The 17,858-nt window shown below is 43.3% G+C and overlaps 7 protein-coding genes across 7 annotated transcripts; 3 read left to right on the top strand and 4 right to left on the bottom strand.

The window, feature by feature from the left end:
• Window positions 1-244: 244 nt before the first annotated feature.
• O0I10_007678 (uncharacterized protein) lies at window positions 245-3,072 on the top strand (the record flags this gene model as incomplete). The annotated part of the gene is made up of 10 exons (XM_058487692.1): window positions 245-418; window positions 492-608; window positions 683-697; window positions 759-1,032; window positions 1,101-1,209; window positions 1,266-1,331; window positions 1,395-1,672; window positions 1,726-2,310; window positions 2,367-2,684; window positions 2,744-3,072. The coding sequence occupies 10 exons, from the start codon at window positions 245-247 to the stop codon at window positions 3,070-3,072; spliced, it is 2,265 nt and encodes a 754-aa protein (XP_058341514.1).
• Window positions 3,073-3,367: 295 nt separating this feature from the next.
• O0I10_007677 (uncharacterized protein) lies at window positions 3,368-4,535 on the bottom strand (the record flags this gene model as incomplete). Its single annotated transcript, XM_058487691.1, has 9 exons — window positions 3,368-3,435; window positions 3,500-3,578; window positions 3,637-3,721; window positions 3,776-3,887; window positions 3,943-4,015; window positions 4,122-4,138; window positions 4,199-4,268; window positions 4,337-4,395; window positions 4,469-4,535. 9 exons carry the CDS (start codon window positions 4,533-4,535, stop codon window positions 3,368-3,370), a joined length of 630 nt encoding a protein of 209 aa, XP_058341513.1.
• Window positions 4,536-5,022: 487 nt separating this feature from the next.
• Window positions 5,023-7,585, bottom strand: O0I10_007676 (ribosomal protein S2; the record flags this gene model as incomplete). The annotated part of the gene is made up of 8 exons (XM_058487690.1): window positions 5,023-5,646; window positions 5,726-5,916; window positions 5,983-6,018; window positions 6,149-6,188; window positions 6,339-6,463; window positions 6,542-6,663; window positions 6,719-7,239; window positions 7,295-7,585. 8 exons carry the CDS (start codon window positions 7,583-7,585, stop codon window positions 5,023-5,025), a joined length of 1,950 nt encoding a protein of 649 aa, XP_058341512.1.
• A 423-nt stretch (window positions 7,586-8,008) lies between these two features.
• O0I10_007675 (uncharacterized protein) lies at window positions 8,009-9,214 on the bottom strand (the record flags this gene model as incomplete). The annotated part of the gene is made up of 1 exon (XM_058487689.1): window positions 8,009-9,214. The coding sequence occupies one exon, from the start codon at window positions 9,212-9,214 to the stop codon at window positions 8,009-8,011; it is 1,206 nt and encodes a 401-aa protein (XP_058341511.1).
• Window positions 9,215-10,219: 1,005 nt separating this feature from the next.
• O0I10_007674 (uncharacterized protein) lies at window positions 10,220-11,668 on the top strand (the record flags this gene model as incomplete). Its single annotated transcript, XM_058487688.1, has 7 exons — window positions 10,220-10,292; window positions 10,355-10,401; window positions 10,480-10,576; window positions 10,655-10,752; window positions 10,815-10,951; window positions 11,154-11,223; window positions 11,315-11,668. The coding sequence occupies 7 exons, from the start codon at window positions 10,220-10,222 to the stop codon at window positions 11,666-11,668; spliced, it is 876 nt and encodes a 291-aa protein (XP_058341510.1).
• Window positions 11,669-11,937: 269 nt separating this feature from the next.
• O0I10_007673 (uncharacterized protein) lies at window positions 11,938-13,686 on the bottom strand (the record flags this gene model as incomplete). The annotated part of the gene is made up of 5 exons (XM_058487687.1): window positions 11,938-12,078; window positions 12,140-12,932; window positions 12,986-13,182; window positions 13,257-13,438; window positions 13,494-13,686. 5 exons carry the CDS (start codon window positions 13,684-13,686, stop codon window positions 11,938-11,940), a joined length of 1,506 nt encoding a protein of 501 aa, XP_058341509.1.
• Window positions 13,687-15,138: 1,452 nt separating this feature from the next.
• O0I10_007672 (uncharacterized protein) lies at window positions 15,139-17,704 on the top strand (the record flags this gene model as incomplete). Its single annotated transcript, XM_058487686.1, has 11 exons — window positions 15,139-15,517; window positions 15,580-15,731; window positions 15,790-15,971; window positions 16,032-16,098; window positions 16,156-16,392; window positions 16,450-16,564; window positions 16,626-16,770; window positions 16,833-16,933; window positions 16,989-17,326; window positions 17,388-17,640; window positions 17,697-17,704. 11 exons carry the CDS (start codon window positions 15,139-15,141, stop codon window positions 17,702-17,704), a joined length of 1,977 nt encoding a protein of 658 aa, XP_058341508.1.
• Between the last annotated feature and the right edge of the window lie 154 nt (window positions 17,705-17,858).

The raw sequence follows: 17,858 nt of genomic DNA, 5'->3' as shown, positions 1-17,858 counted from the left end.
GGTAATACACTTCGTTCAGTTACGTATTGCTTTGTCAGATATTGGTAACGAAGAAAAAGGCGTGGTGGTGGTGTTGGTGGTGGGTGGGGAGAGTTCATTGCTCGTTTAACCAAATTTAGGCGGGCAGAGGGGGGGATGAGTGGGTCGCTGCTTTCTACATTTTATTATCATCACATTCTTCCTTTTCTTCTTTTCAACACCTCTGTAGACACACGTCTTCTGGTCAGCATACCCTCTTTTGACTATGGATAATCTCAAGAGGCGACATGCCACTCACAACAATACCGAGATCGTCCCTCTACAAGAGCCCCATTTCCAATCGCCGAGTCATCATCAAAGCTTCTCTGCATACGATGAGAAACAAAAGTTGTACAGACCTACTCTCCAGCAACAACCTATCGTATACTCCTCCAACAAGGTTAGTGCATGATTATCCATGTACATGGTCCCTTTTTCTCACTCACTATATCACCCACCCTGAAACATTGCAGTACATTGCATTCTGCCAAAGGCACCAACGCGCGTTGATACCAGCTGTGCTGACTCTCTTGGCATTTTGGACCCGTTTCCGTATCATTGGTCGATCCAATATCGTCGTATGGGATGAGGTAATTACACATCAATAATACTTTATAAATGGATTCATGCTCACACACTCAATTCCTCTCCCCCCCCTTTATAGGCCCACTTTGGCAAGGTAAATACACGACCGGATGATGTATGCATTGATCGATTGACACGTGATGGATGATATCTAGTTTGGTTCCCATTACCTCAAGCATGAATTCTATTTCGATGTACATCCACCATTGGGCAAAATGCTGGTTGGTCTCTCAGGATGGTTGGCTGGTTACAATGGTTCCTTTGGCTTTGAATCAGGACACACGTATCCAAGCAGCGTCAACTATGCCGCAATGCGCATCTTTAATGCATTTTGGGGTGCCATGCTCGTCCCATTGGCCTATTTGACAGCTCAACAATTTCACATGTCTTATAAAGCAAGCATCCTTGCTGCTACCATGGTATTACTCGGTAAGTGGATGAATGGGAAAAGGGGTTCTCTGGTCCAAGATCAATAGTAACATGGGTATATATGATAGACACCGCGTATCTTTGCATCAGTCGATTTATTTTGCTGGATTCAATGCTTTTGTTTTTCACATGTCTATCGCTCTATTGTCTATCAGTATTTCACAACCTTCGAAATCAGTAAGTGGTACATATGGTTTCATCGTAAACAAGTGCTTACCTTTTTTTCTGGGCAGGCCCTTTACTGAAAAATGGTGGTTATGGCTGGCTTTGACAGGTTTCTCACTGGGCTGCGTATCCAGGTAAAGTGAAAGTGGATGATGTTGAAGATGATGGCGATGCTAAAACGTGGTATGCGGGAATAGTGTCAAATGGGTTGGTCTATTTGCAGTAGCACTTGTGGGTATCTATACCATCGAGGATCTCTGGGATATGCTTGGTGATCGACACATGCCAAAGAAGGTGTACGCTGGACATTGGATTGCTCGTATCTTGTGTTTGATTTGCTTGCCCATTGCCGTATACTTGTTTTCCTTTGTATTACACTTTGCCATTCTTTATCGAAGCGGCCCTGGCGATGCACAAATGAGTTCCCTGTTTCAAGCAAGACTTGTTGGCAATAATTTTGAAAAGAATCCACTAGGTAATGGGATGGTTTGGGAAGGTGATCAATCCAAGTACTTACATCATGATTAGAATTGGCCTATGGCTCCAAGTTGACCATCAAGAACTACGGCTATGGTGGTGGTCTTTTGCATTCTCATGTCCAAACGTACCCTGAAGGATCAAAACAGCAACAAGTCACGTGCTACCATTACAAAGACGACAACAACCATTGGATTGTGCGCCCTCCTCGTGATGTTGGAAGTATCAGCGACTATGAACCTGAAGATGGCAGTATTCGATTTGTCAAGGATGGAGATATTGTTCGTTTAAAGCACTCGCAAACAGGCCGCAACTTGCATAGTCATCCGATCAATGCACCCATTACGAGCGGTCAGTGGGAAGTGAGCTGCTACGGCAATGAGACGATTGGCGACAATCAAGATAATTGGCGGGTGGAAATTGTGGATGATACCAATTACAACGACAAGGAACGTGTGAGATCATTGACAACTCGTTTCCGGTTACGACATACACATCTCAACTGCCTACTTGCTGCAAACAATGTCGTTCTCCCTCAATGGGGTTTCAAACAAGTGGAGGTGACATGCGACAAGCGTAATAACGAGGATGATCCGCATACATGGTGGAATGTAGAAGAGCATTACAATGACAAACGTGAGTATATGATCAAAGAATGGGTGATGTTGCTTTTATTAATATGATTGAGCTAGTTCCTCCGGCACCCAAGAATGCTTACAAGTCCCGGTTTTTGCATGATTTTTGGCATTTGAACGTAGCCATGTGGACATCCAACAATGCTCTCATCCCTGATCCTGACAAGGAAGACATTCTTTCATCCTCACCACCAGAATGGCCTTTGGCATCCGTGGGTTTACGTATGTGCGGATGGAGCGATGATATTGTCAAATTCTATTTGCTTGGCAGCCCTGCTGTATGGTGGACGGCATTCGCTTCTCTTTTGGTGTTTGTAGGAACCACGTCCTATTACATTATTCGCATGCAACGTAAAATGATGGACTTGTCAAATGGTGAGTTGGCTAAATGAAAAATGATGGCATGTGGGCTCCAGACTTATAGTATTCTATAGCTCAATGGGATCATTATCTCTACGTCGGCAAGACCTTGTTCCTAGGATGGTTCCTGCATTACATGCCATTTTACATTATGGGTCGCGTTACATACTTGCACCATTACTTTCCGGCTCTTTATTTCAGCATCTTACTGGTGCCTTTTATGATGGAGCATTTCACAGCCCACCGATCGCAGCGTGTGCAATGGATTGTATTTGGTACCGCCTATGCCTTGGTGATTTTGGTCTTTATCTACTTTGCACCTGTCGCATACGGTATGAAGGGTCCCATATCAAATTACAAAGGACGACAATGGCTCAAGAGCTGGAATCTTGTGGATTCGTAAAAAATATCAATTTATGCATGTGCGCTATTATCCTGTTTTGTTCCTCTCACTTTACACACACACGCACACACACACACTCGCTCACTCACTCACACCCATATCCAATAAAATCATTCTGCATTCACAAACATTAGATCGACAACATACATGCCGTTGTGCTTGAAGTTGCCATCATCTCCCAAATCCTTGTCCTACAACTGGTAATTGCTCCAATATGGGTAGTCAAAATAGTTTCGCTCGAATGATATTATGGATTGGATATAGTATTCTAATGAAAAAAGTAAAAAGAAAAGAACTAGCAAGCGCAAAAGCTGCTTTCTTGTTTATCAACATCGGTCGTTTCGGTAAGATCCACACGAGTCACTGTATCATAGACAAAGATCAATATCATTTGCAATAGCGTGCTGAAAAGAAGACAACCACTTACTCTGTTCCTTTTGTTCCTCCACCACGCCATTATCCATTCCTGGTAATGCATGACCAATTTTCCGGAAGAGTGACTTGACCTATACCAGGGACAATGAATATACATCAATGACATAGGATCCTTTTCTTGGTACTTACGTTGTATCCAACCTTGGCACTTGTCTCAATAAACATGATATTGTATTCACGGGCTTTTTTCTCTCCTTCTTCGATTGTTACACGTCTACACAAAAGTCATGTGAGTATATCTATCCAACCTGCTCCAAAAGACTTTTACCTTTTGTCGTTCAGATCCGTCTTATTACCAACCAATACGATAATCACATCATCTCCACGCTCAGCACGGACATCATCGATCCATTTAGTGGTATGGTTGAAAGAATTACGATCTATGTACGTATTCAGTGAGCCTAATGTCATGATCTCAAAAGTGAAAACACCTACTCGTGATGTCGTACACAATAACACAAATCGATGAATCCCTCACATAACTGGGTATCAGGGACCGAAACCGCTCCTACTAGTGGTTTACCATGATTAGTAACTAGGCAATCAACCCCTATTCCTCTGCAGCAGTTTCTTGTTCAAGCCTGTATCTCCTTGTTTATCCCCACAAGACGCACCTGTCCAGCAGTATCCCCTAGCGATAATGACCAATATCAATATTCTATGTCTTTGATGAGCTGGTAGTTGCACTTACAAAGTTGCAATCGAATAGTACGATCATCCAAATACATGGTCTTTGATAAAAAGTCGATACCGATCGTTGCCTGGCAACCGTAGCATTAGCATTAGATAGCTTGTCCCATACCATGGAATAGGAGCAACCCGTTTATACCTGATACGTGTTATCAAACGTGTCGTACATGAACCTCGTAATGAGTGACGTCTTGCCAACTAATGGCATTCGTGAATGGAAAAAGAGGAACATGAGCACGACGTTGCATTGTGACAAACTGTGTTTGCTTACCGCTTTGCTCGCCTAAAAACACAAGCTTGAACTTTTTCAATGGGTTTCCAAAGTCTGCATTCGACATTGCAACGAGTGAAAGTGAAGGTTGTTGATAAAGGAAGGAAAAAGAAATGATTAAAAAAGCTTGTTGTGCCTGACCAGCTGTATTAGGAGCGCGGGTTAAGAGTGCGGTGATACAAGCTTGATTTGTTACTACCACATACACAGGGCGATCGCACCCCAAACTCCACATGCAGCATACAGGTAGGGTAGAGCTCTGTTATGGGCCTAAATGATATCGACCATAAAGCCATACTAATCACCGTCTTATCGCTTTTATGATCATTTTGAATATAAATGAGTGTTTTCTTTGTAAGGCCATCCATGTGAGTTAATTAGCAGTAATGATGCCGCTTTGATTTGGTTACACATACATCAATACAGTGGGAATTAGACAAGCACAAAGTTTAAAAGAGAAAACAAAGATTAGATGTTCATGCAACTTTTATCGCTTACAAATACACAAATGTGAGTTTAATAGTGTGTCTCTAATAGTGTGTATCTAAACAAGCTTAAGCATCCCAGGAGGAGTTGGCAGCAGCAGCGGGAGCGGCACCATCTTCAGCCCAGTCAGTAGGAGCACTCCAGTCAGCGTTAGCTTGAAGAGCACCAGTCTCAGCACCTTCAACAGCCCATTCACCAGTAGCGGCTTCAGCAGTAGCAGCGAAGTCACCTTCAGCGGCAGCAGCGGCAGCAGCAGCCTCTTGCTCCTTCTCAGCCTCCTCAGGGTCGCGGTAGAAGAACATATCAACCATGACGTCCCAGGGGGTTTGGTAGTCCAAAGTACCACGAAGACGGAGGACAGCACGGGCAAGAAGCCAGTAGATCAAACCAAGAGCGTGCTTACCCTTGTTGTTGGTGGGAATAGCAACATCAACGAATTGAAGAGAAGCATCAGTGTCAGCCAAAGAGATGACGGGGATGTTGACATAGGAAGCTTCCTTGATGGCTTGGAAATCGGTGCGAGGATCAGTGGTGATGATCAAGCGGGGCTCACGGAAAGAGCGGGTGATGTAGTTAGTGAAGGTACCAGGGGTGAAACGACCAACAACAGCTTCAGCACCAATGTACTTGGCGAACTTGAGAGCAGCACGGTGACCATAAGGACGAGCAGAGATGACAACAATGTCTTGGGGCTATTATTTGCCACGTGTCAAACATAAATATTTAGTCCACATGACTGCTGTCAGATTACCCAAACACACACAAACTTACGTTCTCAATGGCAGCAATGACACGGGCAGCGAAGATAAGCTTTTCCCAGGTCTTGCCAAGGTTGATCAAGTTGATACCATCAGCACGGCGCTTGAAGACATAGGGGGTCATGCGGGTGGTGACGTTCTTGGTACCAATGTGGCACTGAGCGCTCAACAAGAGTTGAACGTCCTCCTCGGTGGGGCTGAGAACTGTAATTTGGGGTGTATGTGTTAATGCCCTCGTCCTTTTTGTAGCAAACGAGCAGCACTACTTACTGGTAGGAAGGTTCGACATGACGAAAACTTGCAAGCCTAATTAAAATCCATGTTAGAGTCATTCATCCATCCATCTATTGATTCATCCATCGATCCATTCTTTCATCCATCCACTCTTTCACTCATTCATCCATGTTGACATGGTCCACTTTGCATCATTACTTACGATTCTGAGGTGCACAGAAAAAGGAAGGACACGTTATTGCCTACCAACAGACCTCTTTTGTTTCCTCGCAACTCACCCAAAGTCCGCCATCCATCCCGCCCGCCACCCGCCACCGTAACAAACCTATCAGCATCCCTCTAAGCCTCTCACCATCACTCTTATCATCATCATGGTGTACATACTATTCAACTTGTCGTATATTAAGATTGATTCTTGAAGTACTCATGTATGATCCGTACAATTCCCAATCCTCCTCATCTTTCACACTCGTAGATAGATACTCTGGTAAACTATTCTCTATAATACGTGGGACGCCTAAAAATGATGGAGAGAGACATGCATTAATAAAACAAAGGTTGGGTTGATGGGGGTAAAAAGAAAACCAACACTTGCCATGATATGCTTTTCGACATTCGCCTGTCATAATGAGAACGTCACCACTCTTAAGATAAATGGGAATAGGTGCTGTATCGCGTGTAGTTCCACCCAACAAATAAATGCATGCATGACCAAAACTATGAGAAAGACTATCAGCTTTAGGTAATCTTGGATGAGACGTCGAATACGCACCTTAATGATATCAAAGGAGCATCCATATTGCGTTCACTTTGGTCAACGTGACCCATCAGAGTATCCTTGAGCTGATAGTAATTGATCACACCTGCCTCGGCTTTGAATTGGTTGCTTGGATACGTGTTTTTCCATTCATCTTGATGGCCAATCCCTTCAACAGCCGCCACAATAGCCTTTGTCAATTCGGAAAGGTCATCAGCAATAGGATACGCCTCGTCATTGTACTTTTTGGTTGTCCAATCATATTGATATCCAAGGGTGATCCAACGTAGTTTATGGATGATGCTGGATGGCAACACGGGTTCCTCGTTGTCGTTGGTGGAATCAATTCTTTGCTGATGTTGCTGCTGCTCCTGTTCATTGGTATATAGCTGCCAGAGACCTTGAGCTGGGATCTTGTAGTGTGGATCAAGGTTGGATTTGTTGGGGGGAAGAGCATACGTTGAGAGACATTGCTTGACGAAATGGCGTTGTTTGTCAGGTGAGAATGGATTTGGAATGTAGATAAGGCCCTTCACCTAGTAAGAGGCTTGAGTAAACCATGCTATCCCATATACTACATGACACACTTACTCCTTCCAATATGTAAGCATTATCTGTTGTTTTTCCAAAGAGCGATTCAGGTAGTGCATTATGGAGAGAGACTGGAACGATGCGCTTGTCCTTGGCATTGGCGGGTTGATCAAAGTCCACGACATTGGCAAAGTCGAGTTCTCGAGAAAGCTTGAAATGCCGTTCCGCATGACGAAAAGGGGTCTGATTCTCATAAATGTCTTTTCTTTGACGCTTTACTGCATTGTCACGTTGCTGTTGTTCCCATATTTTGCGTTGTCGCCTTGAAGTCAAGTGAGAAGGGGGCTGCATTTGGAGAGAAACAAAAGATAAATAATGAGCGTGTGTGTGTGTGTGTGTGTGTGACACCTTGACAAAACCAAATCGTGATAGCAACACTTATTTACCAAGGCTACATTGGGGGGAGCAAGAGAGAGAGAGGGAAAAATGGGGAGGAGTAAGAGGAAGGAGGAAGGAGAAGATATACATGGTATTCCATCAGTATGCATTTTGCATATGCATGCCAAGACACCACACATGTAAGGATCACACGATTATATAATTCGTTCAATTAAGTAACTGTCAAAGGACATCCTTTGTTGATGATATGATACAAAGAAAAAAAACACATATTGGGGGGGGGATACAAGTTCACATAGGGGGTGGATTGGGTATTTGTACGAATTAGCTTGGTATACAGTAAAAGAAAAGAGAGAGAGAGAGTAAAATGATGGATCATAACTTGAGACCTTCCACACGTAAAGCAAGTCGATCATCATCTTTGTGAGTCTTCTTTATGCGATGTGCGCGTTTCTTTGCTGTAAGATCTCGCCAAACAAAACATGAGTTGCCTGCTAGTTGCATTTTGGGCTTACGTCCACGCTTTTTGCGTGGCATACTCAGAGGAGTATCCATATTTGTACTTGAAAATGTGCTATTGAATGCTTCAGAAGCTGCTGTATTGTTGTTGCTGCTACGTCCATATGGATCATCTGGCCATTGAAGAACAGTGATATCATGTTGATTTGTTGTTGTTGGTGAATGCTCACGTGAGCTGGATGGATCAATAAAAGTCGGTGGTTGTGATGATGGTTGTTGTGATGATGGCGGTACAGGAGAAGGAGAACGTCTTACTTCCCATACAGTTGGAGTGACAAATGTCCAATTATTATCTCTTGGATGACGAGTAGCATTTGGAGGACGACCACGTCTACGTCGTACAACGGGTGGACCCTTTTGTGAGAGAGGCGGAGATTGCCTTGAAGAGTAGGAGGACGATGAAGATGAGGAGCAAGAAGGTGAGGAGATAGTGGTTGGTGGTTGAGGTGGTGGTGGTGGTGATGATGTTGATGGTAATGAACAAGGAGAACATTGTACGGGTGATGGTTGTTGCTGCTGGTGATGTTGATGCCAAGACATAGAGGGGTCATGGTGGTCGAGGGCAGAATACAGGGGCGGATCTGAAAGGCGCCGTGTTGAACAAGGCAATGATAATGTGCTCGACAAGGAGGATAGTGATGACGATGATGCACTGGATAATGATCGACAACGACGCGTGTTACAAGGTGGTGGCAATAACAAGTGCGAAGATGTTGGTGATGAGTGAGGTGTATCGGTTTGGCATGTTGAAGGTGATGAACATGGTGATAAAAATGGTTCACTGGGAATCGATACTGTTAATGCTGGTAATCGTGTATCGGGTATTGGTTCATGAATCAGTGGTAGTTGTGGTGGTGTTGATATGTTGTTGTCTGTAGGACTCGATGGATGACTGATGGCAGTAGTAGTAGTAGTGGTGTTGGTGGTGGTAGGTGGCAACTGTGGTGACAAGGATGGTGCATCACGCAGTAGTTCACTCACTGGAGGTAAGCGAGGTGAGGTTGATTGTGGTAATCGTGGAGAAGGTGGATGAAGAAAGAATTCAATAGATGGCTGTGACATGGAAACAACAAGTGAGAGAGTAAAGAGAAAAAGAAAGGAAGAAAGTACGACATTGGCAGACCTTTTATTTTCCTATACTTGGCAATAAAAATGTTGCTGGAATTCAAGGAAACTTCTTTTGTTTGCTATATGGAGCGTGTCCAAATGGAGCACTGTTTCCCGAAAACAGATACACGAGTCACGCCCCACGCTTCTCTTTCCATGTTCCATCCTTCAATTCGGCCCGTTGTGAACACCCTATTACATACGATCCCCTTGGACCTACACAGGTCTTTTATTCATCCATACCCTTTTCCTCATTTTACTCATACTATGCTTATAGTGAATACGCGCATACTTTGTTGAAAACGGTGCAAGATACATCTACAACATCCTACCCTAACGATCAAAGTGATGATGTATACCAGGTAAAATACTACTTTTGTATATAGTCTCTGAGCAAGTTTATTCATGCAAATCCTAGTTCACGAATACGGATGATCCTGTATTGGATGCTTTGCTTGCTGAGCAGCCATGCACACCAAAACGACTCGACAGTGTATTACAACGCCTCCTAAGCATAGATTGTGCATCATTACATGTCACCGTTTTACGCTTCCTGTTATACCAGTTGCAACACAAGACCCAATTTATCAACTTTGCTTTGTGTTTCATACGCCAGCATTGCTGCTCGATTCTTCAACAGCCACCATTCCACCCCATTCGCGATGCCATCTTTGCACAAGCTCTCTCGGTAACCGACTTGTCATTTGCATATGCATTTCTCGTGGTCTGATCGTCTTTTTGAAGCTCTGGAATGTCGAAGCGCTTTGGGATCTTGTTACGTATCGTTCCTTGGTGGCGCTATTGCATGAACTCAACGTGCCTTCCAATGTTTGGTTATCAGCACTTGCAACAAGCCCAATGATGGATCATCAACGCCTGTAAGTCGACTAGGCTTTTTTAGGGAAGGACGACGATCCTTGTACATGTCATTCATTATGTTGCCCGAAAAAGTGTAGCGGAATGCGAATGGCTGCTAGAACAACATGTGCAAAGCCCATCTCTGGCTGCTATACGATCCCAGGCTTTTGCGGAGGTACTTAAGACTCGCACTATTTCTCTTTAATTCTTGCTAACGAATCAATCTAATAATCCCAGTTGATTACACCTGGGTCAATCGAGAAATCACTCTCTATCCAGATTCGGTTGGTTCATTATCCCCCACCCCCCAAAAGAGATGAACGTAAAAGGTATTCATGTCAACAAACATCAACTCCGTGTAGCATCGCCCTGTACAATGCTTTATTACCGACAGAGATGACCCCCCTGATGAATCATTTGACCCATCTCAAATTGATCAACCAAAGCCATTGCTTCAAGGTAAACAAAAACTAGAACATGTGGACATGTATACACGTCGATGAAAGAAGCTTACTTTTTAGCCACAGCTATCACAAGATATGATTCAAGCCATGAACAGTTGTCCTATATCCACTATTGCATTATTGGAACAAGAATTCGATGACATTGTCGACCACTTTTTTACAACTTCTGAGGTAATTGATATATGAAGCGCGAAGGATCAGGTATACTCACGTAGATTAATGTTGTTGTTTAGGATGGAGGAATACTCCTGTGGCCTGATCAAAATATACTGGACAAGATGGGCAAGGGATATTGGCACTTGGAAACTTCCAAAGATCTCACGGGACTCTTGAAAGAATGCAGGCCGATCTTGGGCGCCGTACATCCCAGGTAAATTTTTCTCTCAAGCACATATTTGGTTTAGTTTGTCAAGGGAAAAAAGAGAGAGAGTGAGTGAGAAATCGAGGAGGGAGATGTATGGATGGATATAAGGCGGGGAAAAGGGGGGTTTTTTCCTTGGGGGAGAGAGCGAAGGCGTACGTCAAAAAGAAACAAAAGATTTCGAAACACTCACATTCAACCATTTATTAAGGTTCATGGTGCAGATCACTTTTCTTATCAGCTCACTGATGCAGGCAATTCTCCAATTTCACCATAAACGGGTAAAATATGCAAGGCAAAACCACAATGGAGGGTTTTGCTTTAGAGGAACCAAAGATCAAAGGAATATGCTTATACTCGTATACTGGATAGGGCAACATCACGTGGGACAGGTGCTACTCCCTTTTGTTTTCTGCATGGACCCATGCATTGGCCTCTTGGCTAGATAGGGCCGTGTTTGAGACATGTGCTGCAGCGGACTCTGCCTCAGTGCGAGCATTGGCGAAATTGGTTGTTTGTTTGATCGCCTGCATGCACTCGGGTTTTGACATGATGAATCGCCGTGATCTATTGGTACAAGAAATCACAAAGCTGTGGTCCACTTACAAGGATATGCGAACCCTTTTCATGGATTCATTTGGCCCTGAACGACAATCACAGTTACAACAAGACCTCAAAATGATTCAAACGCTGCTATTTGGATGTCTTGCTACTACATTAACTTGATGTGTACCTTTGTATTTGGTGGTTTTTTCTTCTCTCCCTTCAAGCACACATGCGTGTTGAGTAGTAGGATAATGCCAAGAAATTCACGCACATACAGGAGCAACTCGACCCCTTACATGAGCATGTTATTTGTAGTATGATTGGGGGGATCTTGTAATTTTATGTACATATACTTTTTAAAGCAAAAAACAAAAGGATTGATTACTGGATGTTGATGGAGAAAAACCAGTGCACAAAAGTATCAAGTGGATGACATAGTAGATAGTAGATTAATGCTTGTTCGTTGCCTTTTCTTGGTCACCAGGTACCGATCCTACGCCAAGCTGAGAAATATCATAGCCATTTTCAAGCAGATAGCTCCTGAATTCAGCATCTTGTTCTTGCATCTTTTCATCATTCATGTGTGGGACCTATATGCCGTACATAGTAAGTTTCATATGATGCTCTTCCTATATGAATCATGTAACTTACAAAGAACAACGTTAGCAATCCACCAAGGAAAGCAATACATGCACCAATAATAAAAACGTATCCTTGTGCCTTGATCTCATCGCCGGTTCTTTCAATGAGTGCGTTGAGGATAGGCTTAAAGATTTGTGTACCGATGGCAGCACCAGCCTTGCCAATGGCAGCAGATAAGCCATACATGGTACCACGAATAGCTGTAGGATACATTTCAGCAGAGATCAAGATAGTACAATCGCCAGGGCCCATCTCGCCTGCTGCCAAAAAGAGACCGTACAAGATGACAAACAACGGAAACACCGTTGCCAGTTTGGGTGCAAGTGCACCAACAATGACACCAAGTATAGCTGTGATGAAGAAACCTGAAGCCATAGTCCACTTGCGACCAATTGGATCAACGAGGAATGCACCAATAAAAGCACCAAATGGATAAAACACGTACAACACGATATTCCAGCACCATGTTTGCATTAACGAATTACCCACACCTGCCAGCGATAGGATTGTATTGGAGAAGATACCAAAAGAGTAAGAAACCAAGTCGTAAAGGAACCAAATAGAACCGGTGATCAACAGCCTTTTCCAATACTTTTTGATAATGAGCCAATAGGGGATGTTGCGAGTGATGGCTTCACGCCGATACATGTCCGAGTTTAACATTTTGAGACGGAAATACAGGACACTGATAGGAAGTAAAAGACCAAGACCGAGACCTAAGCGCCACACTACCTCTAGCCCACCTTCACCACAGATGGCAAGAAGGATGACAGGTACAATTGTAGCAATCAAAAACCCAAAGCTGCCACAAACGTCAATACTCTTGTTGGTAAAGAAGACGTCAATTGCACTTACTCGATAATGAAACAGCCGCTGATACATAACCAGAAGCCTCGACTTCTTCCAGATTCCTCGGCTGCTTCACTTGCATTTACGCTTGAGCAAGGATATTCACCACCAACACCCACACCTGTGATACCGCGTGCAATGATCAACATCCAAAATAGGCCCAAAGGCGTGACACCATGGGAAGCTGTTGCCAGAACAATGCCCTGAAATGGAATAAAACCACCATAGATGATTAATTCAAGCATCCATGATAAGCGTAATAAAAGGTTTAACTTACCAAACACACAACCAATGTGCACAAGACAATACCCACTTTACGTCCCATTCGATCAATCATAAGACCAAAGCCCACTTGGCCAACGATATCACCAATTAACATGGCATTGCTCACGCGTGTCGATAGGGTATCATTAAAGACGCTGCTTCCATAGATACGCTCGAGACAACTCTCAACGGCACCTGCATATATATGCTTGTTAGGTTTGAAACGGATCCGCATATATACAAAAATTACCGATGATCATCGTCTGGTATCCATCTGAGCCAAGAGCAATGCCTGCAAAGATCAAGGATAACTTTTGGGAAACAGATTTGGCGTCCGGGGAGATCAAATCATCAGAAACAACGGATTCTTCGGTAACGGTAGTATTGGTCGTCTTTTTGGTATCGACATGGGACACAGGCACGGTTTCCTTGATATCCACCATGATTGAATTATTATTGATCGCCGTCGCTGCAAGATGTTTAAAAAATGGTCCATCACGTTGTTCACTCTTTTATAGTCAATCATATCCAATGATCTTCTTGGGGATGACCACACATGTCACAGAGATGAACTTTCAATACGAGTGTATCCAGCAACATGAGCCGTGAGGATATGCTGGTTGCTCTTTGGCTGATGAATGTGGATGGATGTTACACCAAGTCTGTGCCCAGATGTGCACGTTTGCATGGAGCTGTTGGCGATTGGAAAATGGACCGCACATGATCCGTGAGTGACATTTCATCCCCACACAAACACTCCGCACTTGTACAATTTTACCCTTTTCTTGGATACTTTGATGGTTCCTGTTTTCTGGGTATGCCTTTATGGTAGGTCGTTGAGCGATTAAGCGTGATTCAGGAAGTCCTTTTCAAGATACATTTCATCATCATAGTCAATGTCGCCCAGCACATCTTACCCAAATGATGGGGGAAAAGGAGAATGTAGTTGGTATTAGACGACACGAGCAAAAAGATGAGATCAGGGTCATTTATTCAAATATGGATTTTACAGTAACGTCGATGATCAAATTAGGTACAGTATTAAGGCCAATGAAAAAAGGTTTCCTATTGGGTGAGCTCGTAGACGGTCCTGCTCATCCAAGTAACCAAGATCATGAAAAAGATGTTGGTTACTGTTGCTGTGAAGGGATGACTTTATAGATGCAAAGCTGTACTTCTTCATCTCCCATATGATTCATAGTGACATCATCATCACGTTGCATTCTCCAATTGCCTGGCATATCTTTGACCACTCGCACACTTTGTGAAAGATAGCAACAACTTGTTTTATTAATGGTACGCATGAAATCAATGCCTAATCTGGTGCAGGAAGGTGGATCCATTATCGATCTCTCGTTCCAATCGCTCTTTGCTACTACTTTTTCAGTCTATCATGCTTTGATTGCTGATACCTTCAAAATCTAAGTTGATCTAACTACCATGATGGATTCGCGATCCATATTGGTGATGATTCTTAGTTTTGCATTGTTATGTGATCTCCCCATTTTCATTGTCATTGTGACATTTGGCTTGTTGAATAAGGCAAAACCTAATCATCTTGGTTGACGAGGAGGCTTGTTTTGAATCACGTACGCAAATGTACTCAGTTAATAAAGATAGCGGATGGGAGTATTCACTTGATCCAGTGGTGGATTATGTGGCATTTATATGATAAAGGTACATTTACTCGTAGTCAAGTGGGCAAGTATATATAAATGAGCATAGATAGATAGATAAGGATGGATGTGGATGATTACTGTACTGCCAATGCATGCCGTCGATCCCCATTTGATAGAACGTGTTAGATACGCGGCAGCTGAGAAACTCAGTTCAAGCGTCTCCTTTAACATCCTCCAGTCGCTGCGAGGAACCACTTTCAACCCTTTGAATGCACCATGGACCAGCAACTCAACACAAATGGTAGTGACACTACCTCTGGTAACAATGCTACAACGGCACCTACACCAATGGAAGGCACCATGACGACTGCCGACACGACTACGACCACTTCACCCCAGCAGGAACAACACACGACAACCACTTCATCTGCCATCAATGCCGATCCCGCTACACTTTCCACCCCAGGCAGTGCTCCCGACGCATCTGAACGCTTGGGTACCGAGGAACAAGAACTATATCCAATCGCTGTGCTCGTTGATGAGCTGAAAAACGAAGATGTCCAACATCGCTTGAATGCCATTCAAAACTTGGGCACTATTGCTATGGCACTCGGTCCACAAAGAACACGTGATGAATTGATACCTTTTTTGAATGGTAACGTGTGGTGTCTTTTTTATTTATTCATTGTATTCTCACGCATGGATCGTCTATGTTAGATTCGGTGGATGATGAGGATGAAGTGTTATTGGAGATGGCTCGAGAACTCGAAAAGTTCACGGATTATGTGGGAGGATCTGAATATGCACATTACATCTTGACGCCTTTGGAACGATTGGCTACAATGGAAGAGGTTTTAGTCCGAGATAGGGTAAGTACAAGTAGTAGTACCATGGGATTTTCGCATGACAAACTCACCCTATTCAAAGGCAGTCGAATCTCTTTGTGGCATCGCCTCCGTCTTGAGTCCAACCCAGGTTGAGCTTTACTTTATCCCACTCGTCAAGCGTTTAACCAGTGGTGAATGGTTCACAAGTCGTATCTCTGCTAGTGGTCTCTATGCTGCTGCTTATCCAAAATCCAATCCCTCTTTGCAAAATGAACTCAGAAGGTATGAAGATGATTTGAATTTTTATCACCATTGGTAGCTGATCATGCCGATATTATATAGCTCATTTGGTCAACTTATTCAAGATGATACTCCCATGGTTCGACGAGCAGCTGCTAAGGCTTTGGGTGTAAGTAGATCGATTGTTGGAAGATCATGGTCAGCTTATTGTTGTGTGCCATCTTAGGGATTTGCCAAACAACTCAACAAGGAGCAACTATTGAATGAGATCATGCCACTCTTCATCAAGCTTACTGGCGATGATCAGGATACTGTTCGCTTATTGACTGTGGAGGACCTTGTTCACATCCCACGCATGCTTTCACAAGAAGAAAACAAGCAAACGCTGTTACCTATTCTTAAGACTTTGGGACAAGATCGATCATGGAGAGTGAGATACAGCGTTGCTTCCCACTTTGCAGAGGTAAATTCGACATAGATCCATAAGATGTGTTATACGATGTTAACATCGTTTGTTTAGCTCTGTGAATCATTTGGCCAAGAAATGACGCGGGAAGAGCTCGTGGGATTGTTTGTCAATCTCATTAAGGATAGCGAAGGAGAGGTCAAAGCGTCTGCCACAGCACAAGCTACGGGTATGTGTATATTGCAATGATCATGATAAGCATTCTTTGGCTAATGTCTGCTTGTTGTTAGCCTTCAGTAAAATGATCGACGAGATGACAGTCATGGACAAGATATTGCCTTGCATCAAAGATCTGGTAATCGATACCAATCAACATGTACGTGCTGCTGTGGCAACCAATATTTGCGAGCTTGCACCCATCCTCGGCAAAGATGTGTACGTCTATCATTCCTCGTGGCTTTCTTTTATTATTGTACATCTCACCTTGAACGATTTAGGACCATCGAATACTTGCTTCCTTTGTTCCTGCAACTTTTGAAAGACGATTTCCCTGAAGTGCGACTCAATATCATTTCAAAATTGGTGAATGTCAACCCAGGTATACATTTATACACAAGCACAAGGGATCGCTTCTTTACTTATATGATTGGTAGTAATCGGTATGGATCGCTTGTCACAATCATTACTTCCAGCCATTGTCGACCTTGCTCAAGATAAACAATGGCGTGTTCGATTGGCTATCATTGAATACATCCCGCTATTGGCCTCTGAACTGGGAATGGAATTCTTCAACGAAAAGCTCTTTGATCTCTGCATGACTTGGCTTGGTGATGCTGTCTTTTCAATCCGTGATGCCGCTACCACCAACTTGAGGCAATTGGTTGATATCTTTGGATCAGATTGGGCAAAAAAGACCGTTCTTCCTCGAGTGACCAAGATGGCTGAAAATGAAAATTATCTTTATCGCATGACAATGCTTTTTGCTCTTACGGTAAGGTGTTTATTAAATTAGATGCATAAATCAAGACGCTAACGATCATGTTTCACAAAAGACAATGGCGGAATCACTTTCTCAAGATGTTATCAAGGATACAGTTTTGCCAACGGTCCTCTCTCTCAAAGATGATACAATCCCCAACGTTCGTTTCAATGTTGCCAAGTCATTGGAAGTCTTAGTCCCTATCTTAAAGGCCGACACATCCTGTGGTAACATGATATCTTCCCAGATCACACCTGCTTTGCAAAAATTGAGCACCGACAATGATCAAGATGTGAAGTGGTTTGCCAACAGGGCATTGCTTTCAGGTATGATGCATTGAAAACGGGTCGTTGATTTATGCTAATCTCCTCTTGCTGGGTAGTTCAATAGCTGTTACATCCTCTCATACCTCTAGCATTAATGTATTTCATGGTCCCTCTTTCAATACAATAAAAGACCGCTCCAGATGCAAGGGTGAACCGTTTTGCCAACACACATCCCTCATTCTATGATCAAGTAAAGACGTATCCATGTAGTTCCCCCC

Source organism: Lichtheimia ornata, assembly GCF_029851405.1.
Source record: "Lichtheimia ornata isolate CBS 291.66 chromosome Unknown scaffold00038, whole genome shotgun sequence".
Lineage (NCBI taxonomy): Eukaryota > Fungi > Mucoromycota > Mucoromycetes > Mucorales > Lichtheimiaceae > Lichtheimia > Lichtheimia ornata.
This window is presented reverse-complemented; position numbering and strand designations above follow the sequence as displayed.